This window comes from Canis lupus, chromosome 12, assembly GCF_011100685.1.
Source record: "Canis lupus familiaris isolate Mischka breed German Shepherd chromosome 12, alternate assembly UU_Cfam_GSD_1.0, whole genome shotgun sequence".
NCBI classification, from domain to species: domain Eukaryota; kingdom Metazoa; phylum Chordata; class Mammalia; order Carnivora; family Canidae; genus Canis; species Canis lupus.
In genome coordinates, this window is record NC_049233.1 from 6,682,499 (window position 1) to 6,707,349 (window position 24,851).

General features: G+C 52.1%; 2 protein-coding genes across 24 annotated transcripts in view; one reads left to right on the plus strand and one right to left on the minus strand.

Moving 5' to 3' along the window:
• The window catches only part of CMTR1 (cap methyltransferase 1), a 50,691-nt gene extending 45,687 nt beyond the window's left edge, over positions 1-5,004 (plus strand). For both annotated transcript variants that reach the window (XM_038553917.1, XM_038553918.1), the window contains exons 21-24: positions 1,000-1,047; positions 1,877-1,989; positions 2,599-2,707; positions 3,521-5,004. In XM_038553917.1, coding sequence (XP_038409845.1) covers positions 1,000-1,047; positions 1,877-1,989; positions 2,599-2,707; positions 3,521-3,653 — 403 coding nt within the window. In that variant the 3' untranslated portion in view covers positions 3,654-5,004. The remainder of the gene's footprint in view (positions 1-999; positions 1,048-1,876; positions 1,990-2,598; positions 2,708-3,520) is intronic.
• A 1,334-nt stretch (positions 5,005-6,338) lies between these two features.
• On the minus strand, positions 6,339-24,387 carry CCDC167 (coiled-coil domain containing 167). 22 transcript variants are annotated; one of them, XM_038553922.1, is made up of 9 exons: positions 23,757-23,902; positions 23,372-23,436; positions 18,112-18,303; positions 9,764-9,910; positions 9,623-9,665; positions 8,449-8,611; positions 8,199-8,251; positions 7,571-7,607; positions 6,339-6,679 (listed from the first exon to the last, which is right to left on the minus strand). In XM_038553922.1, the coding sequence occupies exons 4-9, from the start codon at positions 9,851-9,853 to the stop codon at positions 6,355-6,357; spliced, it is 711 nt and encodes a 236-aa protein (XP_038409850.1). In that variant the 5' UTR covers positions 9,854-9,910; positions 18,112-18,303; positions 23,372-23,436; positions 23,757-23,902; the 3' UTR covers positions 6,339-6,354. The 22 variants fall into 22 exon arrangements, 17 of the variants coding, with proteins under 17 accessions (XP_038409850.1, XP_038409848.1, XP_038409851.1 ...); XM_038553920.1 differs by lacking the exon at positions 23,372-23,436 and having other exon boundaries at positions 23,757-23,909; XM_038553923.1 differs by lacking the exon at positions 18,112-18,303.
• Positions 24,388-24,851: the final 464 nt, after the last annotated feature.

Below are 24,851 nucleotides of genomic sequence, written 5' to 3' on the forward strand. Positions count from 1 at the left end.
GTCTCCTTCACCCCAGGGCCTCTCCAGCCTAGTCCCAGTGGGCCAACCTCAGAGAAGAGATTCATTCCTAGGGGATAAGGTGTCCCCATTTAAGACACACGTGCTCCTGGGAGCGCTCACACCCCTTGTGAATCGCATATTCACGCTTGAATGTCGTTAGCATATCACATGGTCTTTCCATTTTTCTCAGGTAAGAAAAGGGTGCTGAGGGAATGTGAGCTTTTGAACATGAAAAAGAGAAAGTTTGTTGCCATGTTAGTGTGATGGTTCCAGGCATTTGAGGGAGGAGAGGAGGATTCGAGCAGTCAGGGAGCCAACAGATGGAGAACAGGCTTTGCAGGCTGTGTCCAAATCAGAGGTTACTACCTTTGGGGCTTCATAGGACTAGAGACCGAGGTGTTTTTTACACGTGATGTACAATGTCCAGTCAGCCTGATCCTGAGGGGCACCTCCCAGGCACCCTTCCTGTGCTGGTTGTGGTGGCTGTTGGGTCTCTGGGGATCTTATCTTACCCAGGAGCAGTTTCAAAGACATATTCCAGGGCTCCCAGAGGTGGAGTCTTGTACTTGGGTTGGGGTCCCCTGCCCCCTATGGTAAAAGGCCTGTTAAGACTGTTTGGAAGGAATGCTGCTACAAGAACCCCTAAGACCCATGGTGACGGATCTGGACAGAGCCTGGACCTTGGTGCTCTGGCCTCTGGTGACGGTGAGGATGGCCTGGGGTGGGAATCCAGCAGAGACAGCTTTGCATCAGACCATGCTCTGCTTTCTTCCATAAGCATAGTGGTGCTCCCCAGTTACCCTGGGGTGGGACCAATGCAGTGTTTGGTAGCTCTGGGCTATGGCAGGTCTGTGAGGGACAGCAGTGAACCTGGCCAGGGGTCCTCATTCTGGTGGGTTGCAGGTACCCAGGCCAGAAGCAGCAGCTTCCTGCCTCCCAGCTGCTGCCAGACAAGAACATCCTCCCTGCAGCCCTCAGGAACTCTCTCTCTCCACACAGGGTGAAGGAGGTATACAGGCTGGAGGAGATGGAGAAGATTTTTGTCAGGTGAGTGACTCCCTTAGTTCAGGATTTCAGAGGAGTATTCTTTTGCAGAGCTGGGTTGTGGGGGAGGCAGTGAGTTGGCCCTGGCAGACTGCCTCTAACCCCACTGCTACAGCCAAGAGCCCCCCAGCTGAGAGCTGATTCAGCACCCTGTCAGGAGGGGAGCAGGCGAGTGTGCGCCAGGCAGAAATACGGGCTCATTGATGCTGTAATAGTTACGATTGTCCCTGTGAGGGGCAAAGCAGCAAGCTGCTTGAAACGCTATAAATCCCAGCTCCTGGTGCTGACAGAGAAATTGAGCCTGGAGGGGTAGAGGGGGCATGACTGCTTCCTTGCATTCTTAGCACTGTGCAGGGTGCTCTCATCTGTGGGTCTCATTCTGGGTTGAGACCCAGTGGGTGGCCAATGTGGCCATGGGAGCCTGGCCAGGTCCCCTGGTCTCATGTTAACTCCTCAGTGGCCACTTTGATGCCTTTGGTGGTGGACTGAAGGCCCAGTGGCACCTCTGGTCTCAGGTCTTACCCTTACTGGTGTCACCCTATGGCCCCTTCCCCACTGAAGACAGCAGCAGCAGAGCAGGGGCATCCATCACTTTCCTGCCTCCATTGTTTAGTTGAGAGTTTAGAGCCCAAGTCCTACATCTAACTCTGCGCAAACTCTCTTGCTGTGTAGCCTGGAGCAACTCATGTCTCTGCCTCAGTTTATGTTGAACTGAGATAAAATGCTGTGGGTGGTGGGACTCTGATATTAGCCAGAGACTAATGTGAAGGCGTACGTGCTCACTCACTCTCACGTACTCACACTCCCTGTGTACTCACCTCGGGGGAATCAGGTTAGAAATGAAGATCATCAAGGGCTCCAGTGGCACTCCGAAGCTCAGCTACACAGGGCGGGATGACCGGCACTTTGTGCCCACCGGCCTCTACATCGTCAGGACGGTGAATGGTAGGTGACAAGTGTTCCCTGACCTCCTTCCCGCAGCCAGGGGGACTGGCCCAGACCCTGACTGAGCCTGCTCTGGTACATAGTGGCCAGCTGGCATGTCTTGGAGGTGTATGTTGGAGTGGGGACCATGTTTCCCGAGCCTCTTCTGTTCCTTGGTGGGTCCTGGGGGTTGGGTTGGGGCTGGGGAGAGAGGACCCCAACTGCTCTGTGTATACATGGTGTCCTCATGGCAGGGAAAAGGACCTTCTCAGGGGGCACCAGATGCAGGAAGTTTTAAGCTTGGCCATTTGCATCTTCTGTACTGTCCCTTTTCTTCAGCACCCTCTGGCTAACAGAGCCCTGCCTCTGCCGGGGTCCCAGAGTCGTCGCCTGGGTGGCAGGTTGGCAGGACTGGGATGGGGTTGCTGAGAGGTAATGATCTCTGTTGCCCTCCTTGACCCCTGTGGACTGGTGATTGAGGCTGTGTCCTCACAGGCCGTTCTCTACCTGCTTTCTGGGACAAGAACGAAAGAACAGGAGCACAGAAAGACCCACCCCTACTCTGGCCTGCCCCTGTCCCCTGTGAATAATTTGTGTCCTTTTTGGCCTTTCCCCTCTTCTTTCTGTCAGAGCCGTGGACTATGGGATTCAGCAAAAGCTTCAAGAGGAAGTTCTTCTACAATAAGAAAACCAAGATCTCTACCTTTGACCTCCCTGCAGACTCCATTGCCCCATTTCAGTAAGTGGTCCTCCTTCATGCCTTCCCCCTCTGCAGTTTCTGGTGCTCCTGCCAAGATGCCAGCCCTCTCAGGGCACACCCCAAGTCCCGAGAAAGATGGCTGCCCAACCAGGTGCTCCCCTGAACATGTGCCGGGCTCCTCCCAAGGGTGGGGATATGGCCCCCCCTAAGGTGTGGCCCCCTTCTGGGTAGAAGCTCAGTGAGAGGTGAGTGATGCTAGGACCTGCTGTGATGGTTGGGGTCCCAGGTGGGCAGCCCCTTGGAGCAGCCACTGCTTACGTGACTTTCTGGTACTGGCCTGGTAGTGGAAACATACTGAGGACACCTGCAGCCCTGTCCCTTGGGACTCAAGGTCCTCGTCATACCGCATAAGGACCTATGTCCATTTGCAGGATTGTTGTCATAGGTTTTGGCAGCAGCCAGCAGCCCTAATGTGCTTATAACTAGCCACTGACAATAGCTTCTGTTGCCACACTATACGGTTTTATTAAAGCAGCAGTCAGATACACCAGGAATATCAGTAATTGTAGGTAGGAATCCTGTTGGACATAATCAGCAGCAGCAGCTTTTTGTTGGGAAAAGCTGGTTCTGGAAGGCAGGGAGGAGGAGCTAGGGCCTACTGGTTATCTTTTGGCTGCCAGAGGGAAGACCTTTAATTGGAGTCAGATGAACTTCCTCCCTGCTGACCCCACTTGACCTGACTCCTCAGAACCAACCCACTAAATCTCGGTCACTGGGGCTGGGGTGGTGATCTTTTGGTCCTGCTCCACCTGAGTGTAGCCCTCTGACCTCCTTTCTCTTCCTTCTCCCCAGCATCTGTTACTATGGCAGGCTCTTCTGGGAGTGGGGGGATGGCATCCGTGTGCATGACTCCCAGAAGCCCCAGGACCCAGACAAGCTGTCCAAGGAAGATGTCCTCTCGTTCATCCAGACACACAGCGCCTGAGGGTGTGGGGGGGCCCACCCCTGTTGAATGACCTGTTGTTCTTTGAGTCAGGGCACTCTGCCTGGGGCTCACAGTACCGGTTTTTTCCCCTTCTAGGAAAGGGCCTGGGGAGCACAGTCACTGCAGCCTGGCCATAAGGGGTGGGAGGTGGTGGTGGTCTCTCCATTCTCCCTGAAGAACTCCGTTAGGGACCTTCAGCGGACGCTCATGTTTCTTCTGGGACACCTTTCAGACTTCCCTTCCCAGAGACCTGCCTGGGAACAGTCTTCCCTGCCAGGGCTCAGCCTGAAGGATGCTGCTCCTACAGCGGGTTTGAGGTTAGGGCCCAGGGAAAGTGCGGCCAGTGGAGGACGTGTCAGAGGACAGCAGGGTCTTGGCTCTGCCATTCTCTCTTGTATCCTGTAGACTCACTTTTCTGAGTTCCATGCACTGCCCTGAGGGTGGCCACGCTCCTGCTCTGCCCAACTTTTTATTGGGCCGACCCTGAGTGGGTGTAGGCCAGGGGCAGCTCCTGTACAAATCAAGGTTTTGTTTCTTTGAACTTGCTCTGTTTTGATGCCAACCTGGAGAAGATTTTGTCTCCTCTTTGACCCCTGTCCTGGTCTTCCCTGGAGTTCCTCCCAGCCGGACCTCTGACAGTCCCGCAGGCCGGGAAAGGGAGGCATGTGGGCCACACATCCCTGACACTGCATCATGACACAGGTAGTGTCTTGGTAGTGGGTGTGACTGCCTCCTGGGGTTGTAGAGCTTTCCTGGACCCCATCCCCTCTTGGTCTGAACCTTGGGCAGCTCTAAAAGAGGAAGCAGCCTTGAAGACCTGCCTTTTTCTATGCCCCAGAGAAGGGGCCCCCTGGCAACACGGGGTACCTCTGGGGTGGGGTCACACCTGACCCTTTGGCAATCATGGCACCCCTATTTGCCACAGCCACTTTGCTAACCCTTCCCTTCCCCAATAGGAAGTACAGTCACTTTTGTTTGTCCTTTTGTGGTCACTCCGTTTCCTGTCTTGGCAGGGGGGGAAGAGGGGAAGCTGGGCAGTAGCTTTGGGTGGGGGAGGGCACCTGTGGTTTTTAATGGGAAATACCTCTCAGAGATGCTCCTATGGGCTCCCTAGAGCCCCATCCCAGTGCTAGGGTGGTTTCCATGGAGATAGGGCACTGAGACTCTCCATGAGGTTGGAACGGACTCTACCTCGGGGGTTGGAGGGGGGGGTGTCTCCAGCCAGCATCCAGCCCCTCCCTGCCCCCAGGTTGGCGGCAGCACCGCTGAGAAAGCTGTATTTCCACCCAGTTCTGGGTATATCAGTGTGTCTTGCAGAATCTTGGATCATTAAAGATAAACATATTTTTAATGCCTGTGTGGCTCTGTGCTGGGGCTATTGCTGTTTGTCCTTGGTGCTGTGTGGTCTGGGATTGGCTTGGATGAAACTGCTTGGGCTGGAGAAGGGGGGAAGCTCTGCTTAAGAGGGGAAAAAGCAAAAAAAAGAAAAAGGGAAAAAGCAGGCTGGTTTATTCAGAGCCTGTGCCAAGTTCCTGGGCCCTGCAGGCCCTGCTGCTTGCTGCCAGAGAAGGGTCCAGGAAGAGTCCAGAAACTATGCAGCTCCTGTTGGAAGCAGGAACTGGAGAATGAATGAACCTACAGCCAGTGGGGCAGGGAGGCACCTTCCGCCCCCTTCACATAAATCACATGGCTCACTCCATGGTGGCACTGTGACAGTCCAGGATCAGTCTGTGTGACTAAAATAACAGAGGCGTCAGACCAATTAGTGTCACTAGACTGGAGGAAGAGAGGGAGGGAGACACGGTTTTGCTGACCCCTGGCCTGCCTCCCCTCCGTTCTGGGCCTGCACTGGCGGGGGAGGGTGTCGGGGGGTGCCGTACTTGGGGTGAGGCGGGAAGGTGCTGATGGCACCTCCCTCTCGGCTCAGGGCTAGAGCTTCTCTGCAGCTCCACAGCTCCGGGGCTGGCCGCCTACAGCCTGCCTACCCTCTCGCTCTCGCTCCTTCCTCCACCCTGGCCCCGAGGGTCCTTTCTTTTCACCTTTTTCATTGGTGAATTCTCTGCCAAGCCCTACTGTGATCTGCCTTGCTCTGGGCTCCCACCTCTGGCCTTCTGGGTGCTGGGACAGAGTCCAGGTGGGGTAGGGGGGTGGAGTCTGTTTGCCTCTCCTGCCCCCTCCCTCCCCAGCTCAGGTTGGCTCTGCCCCTACTGCTTCTCCAAGCGAACACTGCCTGATTTACTGGCCACCGTCACTGTAAGTCTGGTCATCACCATGGCTCTGGCTGCCCACTCCCTCTGCCAGGCCTCACCAGCCCTGCTTGCCTCTTGAAGATGGATTAACTCTGTGCTCCCATGGGACCTCCACATGACTTCAACTCCCCAGTCACCCTCTGCACAGGCTGCAGTTTTTCCTGCCATAATTACAGGCAGTGGCACTGACTGGAGGGCAAAGACAGTATGTTTGGTGGGGGCGATGGACAGGTGGCGCAATGCCTAAGCCCTGGAAATGGCTCCCAGAAGAATAGTTTTGGCTTGAAAACTGCTTTCCGCGGTCTCCTTATTCCCCACTTAAGCTGGGGACTCCAAGCACTTCCCCTTGAACATCTTTCCTTCCTGGATTCCCAAGTGCCACCCCCCACTGCCGTCCAGCTGCAGTTAGACCATGACATTTACTCAGCAGACGGGAGCAGTGTGGCTGTTCTTTATTGCCTTTCCCTTGGGCTGAGGGAGGAACCAACACACAGTCCTGGAGACTCAGGCCCCAGAGCGGGACCAGGAGGCAAGAGGGGCTGAAGTCCTGCTCCAGTGTCTGGGTTGAGGAGAAATGCTCCTGTACCTTGGCTGTCTTGAGGCTTGAAGGGCCTGCTTGGTAGTGACCAGGAGGCCCAGGGGACCCTGTGCTGACCGTAGAGAAACCTCAGGCTCACATGGTCCAGCAGGCATAGATGAAGGTCAGGAGGATGAAGATGGCCACCGAGAGCACCATGTTCCTCCGGTTCTCCTGTCGAAGCAACTGTAGCTCCTTCTCTGGGAGAAAAGAGGGCAGTGAACATGTAGTTTGGGCCCATCCGCTGCTCTCCTCTGCCTCTCTGGCAAATGGGTATAGACACTCCGAGAGCAGAGGTCTTCCCTCCCTGCTCCTCCACTTCCTTATCCACGAAAATGACTGTCCTTGATCTGCCCAGATTCTCACAACCTTTTGGCTACAGATCCTGGCCCAAAGGAATCCCACCACCCAATGCTGCTCAACCATTTTTCTTCAAATGCAGTGGAAGTTGACAATGGAGTGTATGAGGGGGTTATCAAAAAGGCCACACCTGAAAGCCAAGCTAGGTGTTGGCTTGGCATCACCAGGTGAGTCCTCTGGCCTGTCACTGTCGGTGGTGGTGAGGGGGCTGCTTTGTGGTGCTCATCCTTTCAGGGGGTCTCATCTGGGCAACTAGAAACTCAGGGCGACTGGGGCTTTTTGAGCCTGACACTGGAGTAGGTATGGGGTGGGGCCACCCCATCAGTGCTTCCAGTTCTGCCCCCTGCTGGAGGCCCAGCTAAGTGGAAACCAGGGATGCTAAGAGCAGACAGTCTGTGCCCAAAGGGTGGTTGGGCTCCCTTCTAGAGGAAGCCAGTCCTATTCTGTGGCCACACTGAATCCATTCATCCCCTTGTGTGACAAGCAGGTGGGTGGTACTGTGGTGCCTCTCAGGTAAACTGAGGGCTGATACTGCAGTTGTGGAAATTGCTAGGCTTGAGAGAGAATGAATATCGCTCCCCTCCTTGTGTAGAGGAGTGGGTAGGTACCTGTAAATCCGCTCTGGGCAGGCCTGACTGAGACCAGGGCCCAGGTAGGGGTATGTGTGCATACACATGTGCTGTGCTTACAATGTTGATTCAAACTGGTCCCTCTGGGAGGTTCCCTGTCACCTGGACTGTTCTAGGGCTGATTCTTGGCAGGTCAGGTCTCTCGGGGAGAACAGAACAGAGAAGTCTGATGAACCTCTGCAGACCGGCTTCCTCTGAGGCTGCTTGGGGCAGGGTTGGGGCAGGGTTGGGGTAGGGATGCTAGTAGCCACCCTCCGGCTCTGCACTCTCCTGGCTCTACCTGGCTCTGCCCCCGGCGCCCAGAAGGTGGCAGCATTGCTCCACCCACAGTAGCCCTTCCTTCACCTCCAGGGGTTTTCCTGGGATGGAGTGCAAGGGGGGGGAGGGGATGGGAGGTGGATCTCCCAAGTCTGGGTGGACGGGAGTCTCTTCTGGACTGACGGCAACCATTCCCCTTCATCCCACAGAGGAAGAGCAGACCCACAGGCCTCTCCATGTCCCCCAGAACAAAGGAACAAACCTGCTCTCCTTCCAGGCCGCTGGGCTTACAGTGGGTTCCCTATAGCCTCAGCGGGGGACTGGGGGTGGGTGGAGGGGAAGAGGTGGTGAGGTTGACTCCCTTCCCAAGAACCCTCTTGATCCCCAGGACCTGGTGGGTTCCTGGGCTGTTTGTCCTCTCTTGACCCTGGGACTGGAGGATGGGCTTGGTAAAGGAAAGGAACTTTCTTACCATAGTTGGAGGCTTTGCTCATCAGGCTGTTTTTCTCCTTCTCCAGAGACTTCCTATGAGGGGAGAAGGTGTTTTATGGCTCAAGCCCTTTCCCCCCATCTGAGGGGCAGCTGGCACACCAGGGCAACGGACGAGGGAACAAGGGCCCCAATCTCCAGTGGCCAGGGGTAGGGTGAATGGAAGCCCAGGGCCAGGGCCCCAGGCTGAAGATGGGGGCTGGAGGAAGGAGAGGCGGGGGCAGACACAGTACCTGGCCTCTGGGCTCAGCTCCGCCCCGTGGAGCCTGGAGTTTACTGCCTCCAAGTCTTTCCTACACCGTGACAGCTTCTCCTCCAGCCCATCGATCTGCAACACAGCACCCAGCAGAGAGGGATGGGTGGCAGAGCCTTTCAATGTACAAAATAGTTGGGATCCTGGGATGGGGAGGAAGGAGGCTCTCGGAGTCTTCCTGGACAGCACCCTGCTCCCCTGGGCCCCCAGCCTCTCTGTTTTGCTGTCCTCTACCTCCACACAGTGCAGCCTGAGCCCCACAGAGGCAGCTCTGGGTGCCAGAAGGTTCTCTGAACCACCCTGACCCTCTGGACCGAGCATGGGCTGGGGGCAGACAGGAGCAGTCCCTCATTCCACCCCACCTCCCCAGCACCTGCCCCAGCTGGCCCCACAAAAGGCACCTGCTGCCCAGGCTTAGCCTAGAATGCAGTGAGGCCCTGCCTTTCCCCAGCCCTCCACGTGGGAGGGATTGGGGGGTGCAGTGGTTGGACATCTAGGGGCCAAAAAGCAGAGGTATTTTTTGCATTGACACACTTCTGCCGGTAATCAAGTTAAGAATATATATTTTGCTATAAGAATCAATAAAAATCACTGAGTGTAAAAAAAACACAGCTCAAAAAAACTTGTTTCTTTCTGACTTGGTTCTTGTGCAAAAACATTGCCTATCATCAAGGTAGCTGTAACTTGTAGGGCAAAATAGCTAAGCTCCTCAAAGGCTGGCTGCCAAAAGTATCAGTTTTCCCATTTGTTTTGATTATAGTTTCAGAGCTGTGTTCTTGGGCATATAATGTGAGTTGTGGGAAAATGATTTGTAAAATACTGGACTAGATCGGTCAGGCCTGGTACTCGTATCATACATGTGGCTTTGAAAATTCATGTCCATCTGTCTCCAGGTGTCTGTCTCCTCGGCCACCTCCTGCTGGCAGGAGCCTAGATTTCGGTGGCTGGGAAGGTTCTGAGGGCCCTGTGTTCCTCATGGCAGCTGACTGAATGGTCCCTCAGGTCCCCAGGATGCTCCATCTTCCACCTGACTTCACTCCTCACCACATCCCTGGGTCATAGCAAATATGACCTCTAGTTCACAAATGGGAGACTGGGATCCCCAGAGGGAATGAGTCTTCTGAGAAATCAGCCTGGAGCACCCCTCTCCTTACTGGTCTCTGCCAGTTCTTTATCCAGTCTCTTCCAGAAAGGCCCCTGCGGAGACAGTAATCCATGACTACAAGTGCAGAGGATCCCAGAGTCCCAGGCAGGTGTTCTGGGGCTGGCATCAGGAGAGCTGCACTTGAAGCCACCTGTCCCTCTGCCTGGCCAGCACCTAGCTCAGCCACTTCTGGGTCGGCCGCTTCGCCTTGTCCCAACGCCTGGCCCAAGTGCCACTCCATCTGCCTCCTTTCCTGCAGCCTCAGCTGGCTGCCGACTCCAGCTCTAGAAGCAGGGCCCTGTGGGAGGGAAGAGCCCTGAGTTGACTGCCTGCTTAATTATGTCACTTCTCTGCTAATTGGCACCAAAGGTAGGACTGTCCTAGGGAGCAGCCTCCGCAAGGAGCTGGGGCTGTGCCTGTGGCGGCCAGCGGCCATCCTGAAGCCTGCACTGTCGGGAAGTAAGCACCAAGCAGCCAGGCACAGGGAACAATGACAGTCCAATGTGACGGTCAGTGGGGCTGGGAGAGAACAGCATGTGCTTCAGGCCACTGCGCGGCCCAGCCCCTGGGGACCCTGAGACTTACTGCTGCCATCCCATGGTGTAGACATCACAGGGCACCAATTCCACACCAGATCCCAAAGCTTAATTCTCCAAGCGTCACCTCCTCCATGAGGCCACCTCTGCTGCCCCTGGCTGAAGGGTACCATCTCCTTCCATTGGCAAATTAATTAGCCCTTCTCTCATAAGGCTGACGGCACACTAGGTCATCCCAGCGACAGGTGTCCAACCTCCTCCCCTTCCTGGACTCTGGGGACCTCTACTGACAGTATAAACTTGTGGCCCAAGGATCCTGTATAGCCCAGACTGGCCCATTCCACTTGTGCATGTGACTGCCTGGCTCCTAAGGATGCCTGACTTTGTAGCTGCCATCCTAGGATGGGGGCTGTCTGTCTCCCCTTTGTGGTCACCACAAGGCCCGGCCTGCTGCAGTCTTTGTGTGTGTGTAGCTATGGAGGAATGACTAGGGTTGGACGTGGATGGAGCTGAGGAGCTAGGGGCAGATCTAGACCTCCTGTAGCAACCAGAGCCTGAACTCCTCCCCTCGTGCCCACAGAAGCTCGAGGAAGCTAAAAGGAGAAGCAACTACACAGGCACATAGATTATGTACTTGGTGGAAAACCCTGTGCCAATCTTTGGTCCTAGGTTAGATTTCTTCCTGTCACCCCTTGGGCCAAGTCCCAGTTTGCATGTCACTCTGGGGGGAAGCAGGTTGGGGATTTCCATCCCTAAACACATCTGGAAGGCAACCAGGTGCCCAAATAAGTGGTAATTGGCCCAGAATAAGGCCGGGAACTCATGCTGAGCAAAATCTTTAAATTGAGGCTGGCAAACCATAAGTGGCCAAGCCAATCTGCCATCGTGCTCTGGGCAGGGCCTGTGGAGCTGGCAGTTGGAGGCCTTTATCTGAACAAGCCCAATTTATCTGCAGTTCCACTGAATATCCCCACTTTCATTTACCACTTTTTAATGAGGCTTAAACGGACGAACACAAATCAAGGTTTTAGGGACTCAAGTTCTAACCTCCCTCTATGAATATTTATGTCCTGCTGACAGCTCTCCCTCTGATTCCCTTCTAAATAGCAAGTTCCCCTTTTTTATAACCCAGCTGCTTGATGTGGGCTGAGTGAGGGGAGGCTGAGACTGTCAGGCAGCTCTTCTGTGGGCCACAAACCCGTCCTCAGAAGGTGACCCTGCTGGCAGTCAAACACCCTGCAGCATTTGCTGAAGCAGAAGCCGGCTCTCCAGCAGCTATAATGATGGGTGCAAAGATTCAGGGTGACCTGGCTGTGAGAAGGCGGGGAGGGAAGGTCAGGATGCATCTTTTAGTCAGGAGTGGTGGCTACAGAGTGGGGCTGACTCGGATGGGCCAGGAATGGGGGAGAGGACCCAGAAAATGGGCATTAGAGGACGCCGCTCATTGGGTTTTCAGTCAACTCTGGGTGGCATGCGTGTGGATCATGCACTTTGCAGGCTCCCTAGGGTAGATCTATAGTCCTTGATTAGCTTTCCCTCTGTCGCCAGGTTAAAGGCTATAGATGACAGACAATAGAGAGGACACAAGGTTAAGACCAGAGTAAGAAGACAAATGGCCAGAAGAAGATTCTAAAAATATAGGGTCAGAGCCAGGCAAGCAGTTGGGAGCCCAAGTGCCTGGAAGCCTGAGACTGTGGTTCCTGAGAAGTGCAGTAAGGAGTATAGGCTGCCATCAGGTGCCTCAGCTTGTGGATCACTTGCCCTCTGAAGGACTTCCGTAATTCTGGGCCTCATTTTATTCCTGTGTAAAACAAAGTTAATGTTTCGTATTTCATAAAGTTGTGAGGATGATATGAAGCAATACATGTCAGGTGCTTAGAATAGAGCCGAGTACGCACACCGTAAGAGTTAAATAAGGTATGTGCTATCATTATTAGCAGAGAATGGTTTTCACTAGATCTTTAGAGAAAAGAAAAGTGAGTTAATGTGAGGTTAGAGTAAGGGAGGGAGCAGTAGGGGTGTGTGATGGAGAGGAGTCTCCACTTATCACTGGCTGGCAGCAGCTGGAAGGGGAGGCTGTCTAGCTTGGATAGAGCCATCCTTTCGAGTCTATGGAGGGATTCAGCGGTCGAGGTGGGGAGGGAGGGCCTGCAGGGTAACTCATGTCCTACCTGGGGATGAAGCTGGGGTGGGGCTCTGAGGTTGGGCCTGGTGGCACCTGAGGCTGACACCCAGAGCAGTGTCTAAGCGCACAGACTTGGGTGTGGTCTGGGCAGGGATAGGCATCTGAGGGTACATGGAAAGGCAGGTGTAGCCTGGCAGGTGGAGACCATGTCTACCCACACCATGGCTCTACAGGGCCTGGCATCCAGCTGACCTGGGAGAAGGAATGTGAAGCCCCAGGACTAAGGCAGAAAGAGGCCCCATCAAAGAGATTGGACCAACTCTAGTAGGAAGAGAAGGCTGTACTCTGGAGGCCACAGAGGCTCCCAGGACTCCTGCCCAACAGGCTGGATACAAGGGTCAACCAGCAGGAGGAGTGTGGCCGGCCCCAAACTGACTCAGGCACTGAGACTTTCCTAGAGCTACAGAGGGCAGCATTGCTGGCTGTCACCATCACAGGCAAAGTGGGAACAGCCAAGGTGGCCACTGAGATGCGGCACTCATTCAGGCACAGTGTGGGAGCAGAGAATGGATACCCTCAATGTAAAATGTCATTAAAAAAAGTCTATGCACGACCTTTATATTCAGAAGACCAAGTGTCCATTTTTACACAGGAACAAAGAACAGTGTCTACTTGAGATGATGGTCAGCAGGTGAAGTGCAGCTGCAAAGAGACACTAGAAGTCAGAAAGTTGGGGGTGTGAGCTCTCTACCAGTTACAAACTGTGCCTTCTGGCACTTCACACAGGGTTGAGGACTTCGTAGGTGTGAAAAGCTGTGTGCTGCAGTTCAGGGGACCGGGAAGTAGGTGGTGAGTGTGCAGGGTGCCCTGGTGGGACTGCTGGCCTGAGCCCAGAAAGGCAGATGCAGAGCAGGAGGGAAAAAGTATAGAAGGTAGGCAGTGGGAAGGAGCATCCCTTAAGTAGGGGAGGAGCTGAAGGTCCCAGAGGTGGCTCTGGAACTGGGATCCAGGAAATCTGTACTTGATCAGGAAAGGCCTGTGAGTGATTCCACCACAGTGGGGACGAGAACCGCTGCCTTTCTGACCTAAGCGTGGACTGAGGAATCAGAGCCTGGAGCCTGGTGGGCGGCTTCAAGAGCGGGCAGAGGAGCAGGCTCAGTGAAATAATTTAGGACCAAGGATTATCCACGGGGTGGTAGTGGCAGGTGGGGGTGGGAGTAGGTTGCATTTCTTGCATAAGAATGTGAAGATCTGGGGATCCCTGGGTGGCGCAGTGGTTTAGCGCCTGCCTTTGGCCAAGGGCGCGATCCTGGAGACCCGGGATCGAATCCCATGTCGGGCTCCCGGTGCATGGAGCCTGCTTCTCTCTCTGCCTCTCTCTCTCTCTCTCTGTGTGTGTGACTATCATAAATAAATTAAAAAAAAAAAAAAAAAAAAAAAAAAAAAAAGAATGTGAAGATCTGAAGTCAGCCTGCCAGTCAAGGTCAGCAGAGGCTCCACCCCAGCCAAGTGGGGCCACTGATCCTGTTGGCAGGTGCCAAGGGAAGGGCTTCTTCATTTCTAGTCATCAGGGACAGAGACTTCCTGCAGGCTTCCTCAAGCGCCCTTGGGATGCGGCTCAGAGTGCTGTGGGCACCGTGTGTTGCTCCCGGGGTTCAAGAGCCCCGAGCCAGCTAAGCAAAATCCCCTCTGCCATCTGACGTGGGGAATAACACCTTATTCTCAGAGCTTTAGGGAAGTCTCCCTGGGGCCCTATAACGCCATAAAACCACTGTGTTAAGAGAAACTGTAAAATTCGTCTGGAATCCCCGTGAGGCTTCTTTTCAGGAGTGTGGAGCCTCCTGGAATAGACACCCTGCCTCTTTGGGGACAGTGAACCTGAGTGCCAGCTCACTCACAGATAACTGCCCAGCACACCGGTCAGGTCAGGCCCAGCCCCGTGGGGTTGGGGCGGGGCAGCTCCAGGTCAGGCTGCTGCCAGGCCCTCGTCCACAGCTCATACTCTGACAGGCATGAGCCACGGGCTGTCGCAGGTGCTCCTACCGAGGCTGGCTGAATGGGGCTCCTGTGGCAGCTCGACAGCCTGGGAGGTGGCTCCCCACCCACCTCAAGCCACTGTCTCGGGTCAGGCTTTGCAGAATGCACTCTCAGGACTTAGAACTCTGCGTTACGTAGGCTATTCTACTCTTTGGTTTAGTAAGTTATTTCCGGTTTTCCCAGCCTTGCTCTCAAGAGCTTCTGGCCAGTGACTGCCAGAAGTTGCTGGAACAGGTTAACCTCAGGAGTCAGGCAGTGGTCACGGGGCATATCCCACAGCTGCCTGGTCAGATACCTGCTAATAAAGAGCATGGTGTGGGGGTATCTAGATGGTACAGCACAAGGCAAAGCAGCTTCCAGAAGCCAAAAGCCCATGCAAAACTAAATCACACTACCAGCAGCAGCCAACATTTCTACGGCATGTGCTGTACGCCAGGCCCTGTTCTGAGCACCTCACACACAGAATGCTCACAATAACCCTGTGAGGGGAGAAGTAGTATCGTCAGTTCAGCAGCACCCCCATCTGCTGGGAACACGCCCCAAGAGCCCAGCAGATGCCTGAACCACGGATAGTACTGAACCCTATATATATGATGGTTTTTTCCTGTATGTACATACTTATGATAAAGTTTAATTTATATATTAGGCACAGGAAGAGACTAACAATAATAGCAACAAAATGCTATATAATGAAAGTTATGTGAATGTAGCCTCTCTCTCAAAGTATCTTACTGTCCTGTATTCACCCTTCTTGTGCTGATGTGAGAGGAAAAGGTACCTAAGTGGTGAGACGACACGAGGTGAATGGCGCAGGCACTGTGACACGGTGTTAGGCCGCCATCCGCCTTCTGACAAAATGTCAGATAAGGAAGCTCTGGCCGTGGAGATGAAGTTACTTGTCCAGGGTCACCCAGCCAGGACACGGGGGTGCTGGGCAGTGCAAGGCTGTACTGTTAGCGCCCCCCTCCCAGAGCGCCACCAGCCGGAAGCCACCCGTAGCTACTGGGAGTAACTGCCCTCCTTGTGCCCCAGGCTGGGTGGGCCTGTGGCAGCTTCGTGGACACTACCAACCTCTGCAGCAGCTCTGTAAGGAAGGGGCTGGCCCTGTTTTAGAATTTTTTTTTTAAGATTTTATTTATTTATTCATGAGAGAGAGAGAGAGGCAGAGACAGAGGCAGAAGGAGAAGCAGGCTCCACGCAGGGAGCCCGACGTGGGACTCGATCCCAGGTCTCCAGGATCACGCCCCAGGCCGAAGGCGGCGCTAACCCGCTGGGCCACCTGTGCTGCCCCTGGGCCTGTTTTAGAGAGAAGCAAACTCCCAGGAAGGAGATTTTAAGCAAGGTCACGTAATTGGAAAGTGGCAGAGCTGAGGGTCTGAATCTGAGTCTTTCTGCTTCAAAGCTTATGTTCTTTCCAACACTTCAAGCTCTTTCTCCAAAATCCCTCATGAAAACATTCATGACAAAGAAGGGTTCTGCTGGAACAAAGTCATTCCACATCCCAGTCGAAGCCAATCTAAGCTTGTTGATCTGGTTTCAACAGTCTCTACTCTGAATAATCTCGTACAAGGGCTTTGCCTAGTCTCTGTCCACGTAACAGCTACTCTCCATGAGGGAAGAACCTGACCGAAATCTGCTTGGAGGCAGTGAGACGGGAGTAGAGCGCCCATGCTCTGTGTTGAAGGCAATCACCTCGCAACTTCTAGCTTCTCCAATATCCCTGGCACCCTCCCCCAGATTGCCTAAACGGCCACAGCACCCTCCAAAATCCAGACAAAACAGACCCAGTTTTGAGGAGAAAGGTGAGCCAGGTGGGCCCGATAAGCCCTTCTCTCCCAAGTCGGTAGCAAGGCCTCTTTTCACGTGCCAATTCACAGCCCTGAGAGTGGTGCCAGCTGTTTTATCTCCAGCCCCAGCAGCCTGGGAACTGGATTTCTGGAAATCCACTCATTTTCACATGTCAGGGAGGCCTCGGGACATTTATTATAATGGGTAAGGAGGCCAGAACACCTGCCCAGATGGTCTGTGGCAAGAGTGCTGGGGCTTTCCATCTGAGGCCATCAGGCCACTGGGCCAAGTCACATTGGGGTCAGGAGCCTTGATTTTCCAGGTGACCAGCCTCAAACCCCAAAGGGCCGATTGCCCTGACACTGCTGAAGGGAAGTTTTCCTGTGGAGGAGGCTCAGGGCTCTGTGGGGACAGAAGACAAACACCTCCATGCATGTCTCCCCAAACCATCAGAAGTTTCTCTCCCAGGCCGAGCAGATGAAGACCGTAAACCTTCCCAGTTTTAATCAACCAACAATTTCAGGAAAAGCAGAGAGCTCATCATTTCTCTGGAGAATCACTGCCCCTGCCCCAGGTCAGGAACACAAGAGGCTCTGCTGAAACGCCTGCAAGCTCTGAGGCCTTGTGAGGCCTTCTGGTGTGCTGCTCTACCAGGAGAGCCACATCAGTCCTTGCCTGAAGCCTGCAGCTGTCCCTGGGCCAGGACGTTGTTTGGGGTATGTTTTCTCTTCTTCCCCCCCCCCCATATATATATTTTTTGATAAATTAGCAAAAGCTTCTTCATCTCTGAAAGGCTCAAAGCACTATTCAAGAACTGGCATCCACCCCACGCCTTATGAATTCATTAATTAAGATGCTGGCAAACAGCCACTCCACACATGCTGACATCCAGCCGTGTTAGGTAATGAGGTTTTAGTCTCCTGACCCCCGTCAAGTGGAATGGAGCCAGACACAGGCTGCCGAGAGAAATCACCTGCCCGACGGCAACCTGTCGCTTGTGCCAGGCAGCAGGTGGGGCTCATTTAATGGTCAGTGGCCCTTGTGGTGTTTGCATGCTGTGAGCCCTTCTCCCAGCCCCTGGACGGTGGCTGCCCGGCAAGGTGGTGTCCAACTGCCTGCCCTACAGTGGCCTCCTAACCTCTGACCACTGAACCCCTCAACGGGGCCTGGATGGCAGGGGCGAGGTTCAAGTGCTTCCTCCAGCCATTCAAGCCAATTCGGGAAGTATTAATGCTCCACTAAGCTACTTCTGGCCCTTGTCTCAGAAAATTGGTTCCAGAACTGTGACTGTTCTAGAACTGTGACTGTCTCCACCCTTATGTTGGAGGAGGTAACAGAGAGGACATGACCACTGGTTGACCTGAGTGCGGGACCAGGGCCATCGGAGGCTCCGCCTCCCTCCACTGACCTTGGAATGTACTGTGCTGCCCACTGTTTCCGCAGTGGAGCTGTTCCAAGGACAGAGCCTTGAGAGACCATGTGCTGTGGAGACCATCTGGACTGTAGACGTGACTGAGCCCAGTTACGGCCTCTACCCAAACTCTGAAGATTTGGCGGGCAGGTGCAGAAATCTATTCCTCTTATTTATCGCCCGAGACAAGCCTCACATGTAAGTTCCCTTGCTTAGTAAACCTGCCACCTACCAACCTGGAGTGGTCTGCCTCTTTTTTGGGTATCTCTCTGCCCTCCATGGAAGGAGGCCAGTGTGCAAACCAACAACTTGGTGCTTCTGCCCCTCTATGCCTTCAGAGAGCTTTCAGCAGTGGTCTATACTAAGCAGATAATTATAATGTCAACGTTCTTTCCTCCTGGTGCTCATCTGCCTAGGCCATTTTCTCCCCTCAATTTACCACCTCTTTTTCTGGTAAGGATTCTGAATTTAAATGACTCCCATTTGCTTTTATTCCTTCTAGTAGATGTTTAGTTAGCCAACACAACATTAATTCCCAACCCCTCTTCCTTTGCCCACCTCCACTACTTAGAAAAGCTCAAGAGAAGATTTCCCATACTCACTGCAGCAAGGCATGGTCATGATCCAGTTCTGGCCAACGAGATGTTCCAGAAGTCAGCTGGAAGACTCCTGGGACAGCTAATGCTTTGTTGATAAAAGGGACAGTATTGTAGTTCCTTTATCCTTCTTTCTGACTTAAAGTTGGATATGATGACTGGAGCGGTGGCAGCCATCTTGTGACTATGAGGAAACAGCTAAGAGAATGCAGAAATACTGGCCTTGACTTAGCGTTTGAACCAATGTCAATAGCTTACCTCCAAATTTGTTATGGGGAAGAAAGTATATTCCTTTTTACTTAGATCAGTTTTCTGTACCTTGTAGGCCAAAGTTTCCAAACTGGTAGATTTTTGTACTAGGGACCAAATCTAATCCAGTTAACCCCCTTAAGATGTCAGCTAAGACACCACAGACCTGTTAAGACCCACTGGCTGTTGAAACATCTAAAGACACCAAGCTGGATGGTCTAGCTGTGAAAGAAAAATACAATGACCAAGTAACAGCTCATTACTATCAGAGGTTACAAAAGCAGAAACAGGATTTACATCAGCCAAAATCCTGCATTAGACTGAAATGCAGACTTTCCCTCCTTCCACACATTAAAATCAGTAGCAGAGCTGGTGATTTCTCATCTGAGTGTTCTCTCGTTAATCAGAATTAACTCTCAGAAGCTAAACTCATAGCCAGTTTTTTCCAACTCTGAGGTCTTACAGGGTGGCAAATGAGTTAGAGAAAAAGACCTTGAGAGGAGACATGAGTGGAGGCAGCTAAGGGTGCTTTGGTTATCCTGGGAGGTGACTGCCCTGTACAGCTGGTGCAAGCCAGCCCTCAGGGTGAGTGCTGCCTGCTTGGTAATTGCTTCATTACAACAAGTAGAGACTGTTTGCAGGTGCTGAGATCACTCACTTGTGGGGGTTTTATTGCACTCGTCAGATTAACAAACATTTTGATTAAATCACTACTTTATTGGCTCTGAGCGTACGACTTTTAATAAGAGGACAATATCCACTGCTATTGAGCATCAGTGCACATTCAATACTCAGATCCGCTGGGGGCAGAGGAACAGGTGGGGAGACAGCCAGATGCCAAGCTTTTCCTAAGGTGCACAGTTATAGATCTCGAATCTTAGAATATCCAAGCAAAAGTAACCTTAGATCACAAATATAAGTATCTACATTGGTATTGACAGGATAAAAAAAAAAAAAAAAAAAGAGTGAATGTGACCGGTAAAGGCACTCAGAGAGCATATGCCCACCAAATTTAAACCATTTTAGGAACCTCTATGTCAGCCAAACAAAAGATATCTGATCTGTATTTGGATCACAGTCAATGAACTTATAACCCCTATTGAAATCCAAGGTCTTCATGTTTCAGAAAAAGAAACTAAGTCTGAACAAGGGGATTGGGCTTAGCCATGATGGAAGACGGACTGCCAAAGAACTATAAAGGCTACTAATAAGGGTATTGTTTGTTGATTTTCTCCACCTTGAGCCAGGCACATGCTAGGTATTTCACACAGATGGTCTCCTCAAAGCCACACTTCAGTCTGGGAAAGCATCTCTTGAGCTTTTCTAACCTCGGTAGTGGAGATGGGCAAAGGAAGAGGGGTTGGAGACCCACTGGCTGGTATTTCACACATATGGTAACTTCAAACCACACCTGAGGTTACAAATCAAAACCATAATGAGATATCACCTCATGCCATTCAGAATAGCTAAAATTAACAACATAGGAAATAAGAGACATTGGTAAGGATGCAGAGAAAGGGGAACCCACTTACACTGTTGGTGACAATGCAAACTGGTGCAGCCACTTGGAAAACAGTACGGAAGTTCCTCAAAAAAGTTAAAAATAGGGCAGCCTGGGTGGCTCAGCAGTTTAGTGCCAACTTTAGCCCAGGGTGTGATCCTGGAGACCCGGGATTGAGTCCCACATCGGGCTCCCTGCATGGAGCCTGCTTGTCCCTCTGCCTGTGTCTCTGCCTCTCATGAATAAATAAAATCTTTTTAAAAAAATTTTTTTAAAGTTAAAAATAAAACTACTCTACAACACAGCAACTGCACTACTAGGTATTTAGCCAAAGGATACAAACATAGTGATTTAAGGGGCACATGTACCCCAACATTTACAGCAGCAATGTCCATAATAGCCAAAATATGGAAAAAGCCCAGATGTCCATCGATAGATGAATGCATAAAGATGGGCTTTTTATATATATATATATATATATATATATATATATATATATATATAATATTATATATGGAATATATGTATAATGGAATACATGTATAATGGAATATTATATATACATAATGGAATATTATATATAATGGAGTATTACTTAGCCATCAAAAATAATGAAATCTTGCCATTTGCAATGACATGAATGGAACTAGAGGGTATTATGCTGAGTAAAATAAGTCAGCCAGAGAAAGACAAATACCATATGATTTCACTCATATGTAGAATTTAAGAAACAAAACATGAACATAGGGGAAAGGAAGGAAAAATAAATAAGATAAAAACAGAGGGAGGCAAATCATAAGAGATGTTGTACTCTAAGAAACTAAGGATTGCTGGAGGGGAGGTGGGGGATGGGGTAACAGGGTGATGGGCATTAAGGAGGGCACTTGATGTACGGAGCACAGGGTGTTATATGCAGTGGATGAATCACTAAATTCTGCCCTTGAAACAAAAAATACAGTATATGTTAACTAAATTGAGTTTAGAAAAGAACTGAAACCCACCACACTTGAGGTAAATTGCAATCTGCAGTAGAGATTGCAGGTTGTCCACTAGACAGGCTAGGCCCTTCTTCCGCAGTGATGCAGTTATAGCTGGCCATGTGGCCTTCTCCTAGCCAATGAATGCATTTCCCAGCAGCCCCTTGCAGGTGGGTGAGGTCTCAAGTCTTAGCTCACATTGCTGCCAATGGAAAGTAGGCACACTGGGTCCACGACTCTTTTTTTTTTCTTAAGATTTATTTATTTGAAAAGAGAGAGACTGCAAGCAAGTGAGCGTGTGAGTGGGGGGAGGGGCAGAGGAAGAGAAAGAATCTCAAGCAGACTCTCCGCTGAGCCAGGAGCCCAACATGGGGCACTATCCCAAAACCTATGAGATCATGATCTGAGCCGAAATCAGGACTCGGATACTTAACCAACTGAGCCACCCAGGTGCCCCCGGGCCCGTGACTTTTAAGACAGTGATGCTTATGCTTCCTCTACTCTCTCTCTGCCAGGGTACACATCAATGGGATGTGACTTAGTTTCATTCAGGAGGTGACATTAAGGTACTGAGGGATGGCAGCACCACGAGATGAGGGAAATATGGCAGAGCCACTGCCGCTCTGGTACTTCTAGACCAGGGACTGGCAAACTATAAGCTGGGGGCCAAATACAGGCCACTGCCTTTTTCTCGTAAATAAAGTTTTACTGGGGGAGCGCCTGGGTGGCTCCGTGGTTAAGCGTCTGCCTTTGGCTCAGGGCGTGATCCTGGGGTTCTGGGATCGAGTCCCACATCTGCTTCTCCCTCTGCCTGTGTCTCTGCCTCTCTCGGTCTCTCATGAATAAATAAATAAAAATCTTTTACAAAAAGTAATATTTATTGGAACACAGTTACACCCATTAATTCTATGTTAATTCTATTGCCCATGGCTGCTTTTGTGCTGAGATAGCCTATCTAAGCATAGCTGATGCTCCTTATTCATGATAGTTATGTTCTATAAAGTTGCTGCCAAAAATGAATTATCAAATACTGAACCAGGTTAGATTCCTATGAGCCTCTGGTCACAACAGTTTTATCAAGTGATCAATACAAAACCTTGTTTCTTGTGTGTTTCTGTTTAGAGACCTTATTTAATATATATTATTGATTCATTAACATTGAACTCCTAGCCAACAGCGCTATAACTCATTTCTGAACAAAGCCTATCTAACATATTTTCTCTGTAAGGCAAATACAGCCTTCTTGCAGTTTAGGAAAACAAGTATCACTTCAGCACTACACTTGAGGGCTGTTTTTAGCAACAAAATCACCAACAAAAAGCACAGAGACACCCAAAAAAAAATGTGGCACTAAATGGACACCTGTTTACGGTATAAGCTGAAATAAGACAGCAGAGCAATGCTTTGTTCGACCTTGGCTGCACCTCAGGTGACTCTAATTTTTTACTGGTTTGTTTGAGGCTTACTGCAAAAGCACTGCAAGTACTGATCTGGAGGCTACAAAAACATTTTAGCAAGAAGGCAAATTCACAAATACAAAATCCATGAATAATTAGGATCAACTGTAGTTGCAACAGAGATCACAAAGCCTAGAAATGTACTATCTGGTCATTTATGGACAACTTCTGTCAATTCCTGGTCTGCCTTATTAGAATAAAATAAACTTTCTGAAGCCACTGAATTTTAGGATTTCACTGTTACAGCAGCTTATTGTGTCCTAATCAGGTTATAAAGTCTATGCTTTTCCCATCACCCAGTGCCACCTCATTTTACCACTCATATTCTCTTTTATTTTACTTTTTAGATTTTATTAATTCATGAGAGAGAGAGAGAAAGAGAGAGAGAGAGAGAGAGGGGCAGAGACACAGGCAGAGGGAGAAGCAGGCTCCATGCAGGGAGCCTGATGTGGGACCCGATCCCAGGTCTCCAGGATCAGGCCCTGGGCTGAAGGTGGCGCTAAACCACTGAGCCACCCGGGCTGCCCTCATATTCTCTTTTAGAGGGAGGGTCATATTTCCATCAACCACTTTTCTGTACCAAGTAAGCCAATATTTCTCAAGGGGTGATACTAAAACCTGTGTCAGAATGGGTGTGTGTAGCTGGTTAAAAATCTGCATTTTTAACCAGGGGGTGCCTGGCTGGCTCAGTCGGTAGGGCATGGGACTCTGTCTCAGGTTTATGACTTCAAGCTCCACGATGCACATGTAGCCCACTTTAAAAAAAAAAGAGAGGGGGACGGGGAGCAGTAGGTTGAGCATGTGCCTTCGGCTCAGGTCATGATCCCGGGGTCCTAGGATTGAGTTCTAGCGTCGGGCTCCCACAGGGAGCCTGCTTCTCCCTCGGCCTGTGTCTCTGCCTCTCTCTATGTGTTTCATGAATAAATAAATAAAACCTTTTTTAAAAAAATGCTTATTTCTTATTGAAAAGGTACACTCAAATGTTACTGAATTACTCGGGGTGGGAGACAATTCAACTTTCCATTTGCAACAAGCTCTACAAATTATTCTTCATTCATTCTGAAGTTTGAGAATTCCGTTACCGGCAGTAAGCTCCTGAAGACCACTCCCCGTATCTGTCTGGTAACCCCCGGCAGCCGTCGAGGGACTGGAACACAGAGGAGAGGCGCCAGAGGGCAAATCGCCGGTGCTGCCTCTCACCCCCCCCCCGCCCCCCCCCCCCCCCCCCCCCAGCCTGGGCTCTGCCTGAAACCTCAGTTTCCCCATCGCTTTAGGCTTGTGGTGAGGGCTGAGCACGCGAAGGGAGCAGCACAAGAAGCCTTAATGTTCTTTCCCTTCCATGTGCAGTATATTATTTTTAAGCTCTTTGGGAACTTCATCATTCCAGAATCCCCCACAAATTCCCAGAGATTCCCAAAGTAATTTTCAAGCCACGAGCTTCAATCCCCCAGACGAGAAATTCCCCACCTCAGGGGACGTTTACGCCATTCAGCAATATCCTCAGCAGTTCGGGTTCCCTCACTTCGGGGGGCTCCCCCGCAGGCGTCGGAGCTCTGGGGTGCCCCTCCCCTCCGGGGCCCGCCCGCTCGCGTCCGCGGCCGTTACACGCCTCCCCTCGGGGCTTCATGTCCGCGTCCCGCCCTCCTCGCGGCTTCCCCTTCCCCTGCACGCGTGCTGCCCCGCGGAGGCCCCGGCTCCCCCGTTCCCACCGCCGGTGCCCCCGCGGGATCTCCAGACGCCGTTTCCCCCACGCTGCCCCTCATCTCCGGGGGCCCCGTCGGCCGCCCGCAGGCCCCTAGCGCCCCCCCCCCCCCCCCAGCGCGCGTCGCCCTCGTCTCCTCCCCTCGGCCCCTCCCCCGCCAGCCTGCAGCCAGGCCGCCCCACAGCTGGCGACGCGGCCCAGCCCCACCAGTCGCCTCACCTCTAGAGCGACGCCCAGACTCTCCCGCTTCTTTTTGGTCATGTTACTTGCGGGGATCCCCCGGTCACTTATTGGACGCACCCGCCGGCGGCACCACGCATGCGCAAACGCCGTACTCCGCTCCCGCGGCCGCGGAGGGGGCGGGGCCGGGCCTCCCGGAGGTCACCATCTTGCCGAGGGGCGTGGCCTTGGCGGGGCGGGGCGGGGTGGGTGGCCGGGTGGGCCTGGGAGGCCCCGTGGCCGCCGTGCGGAGGTGCGGCTGCTCCTCCCCTCCGTAGCCCAAAACCGCTTTACACCCTGAGACGGTTTTCCACTCCATCTTCTCCTTCTGTACCCTTCATCCCTTCTTGTCACCACCTATTTTGAGGCCATCCCGCCTTCAAATTCTGTCCACGGCGCCTGAAGCACTGCTCCTCCAGGGAGCCCCACCTCGAGGCCCTGGGCCCCCGGGCTCTGATAATGACCTGTTGGTATGCCCCTCCCCCCCCTTTTTTTTTGGCCAGGTGTTCTCACTCATTTTTATTGTTTTATTGTGAGAACCGTCTACAGGGGCTCCTGGCTGGCCCAGTAGGTGGAACACGTGACTCTTGATCTTGGGGTTGTGAGTGAGCCTCACCTTGGGTGTAGGCATTACTTAAAAA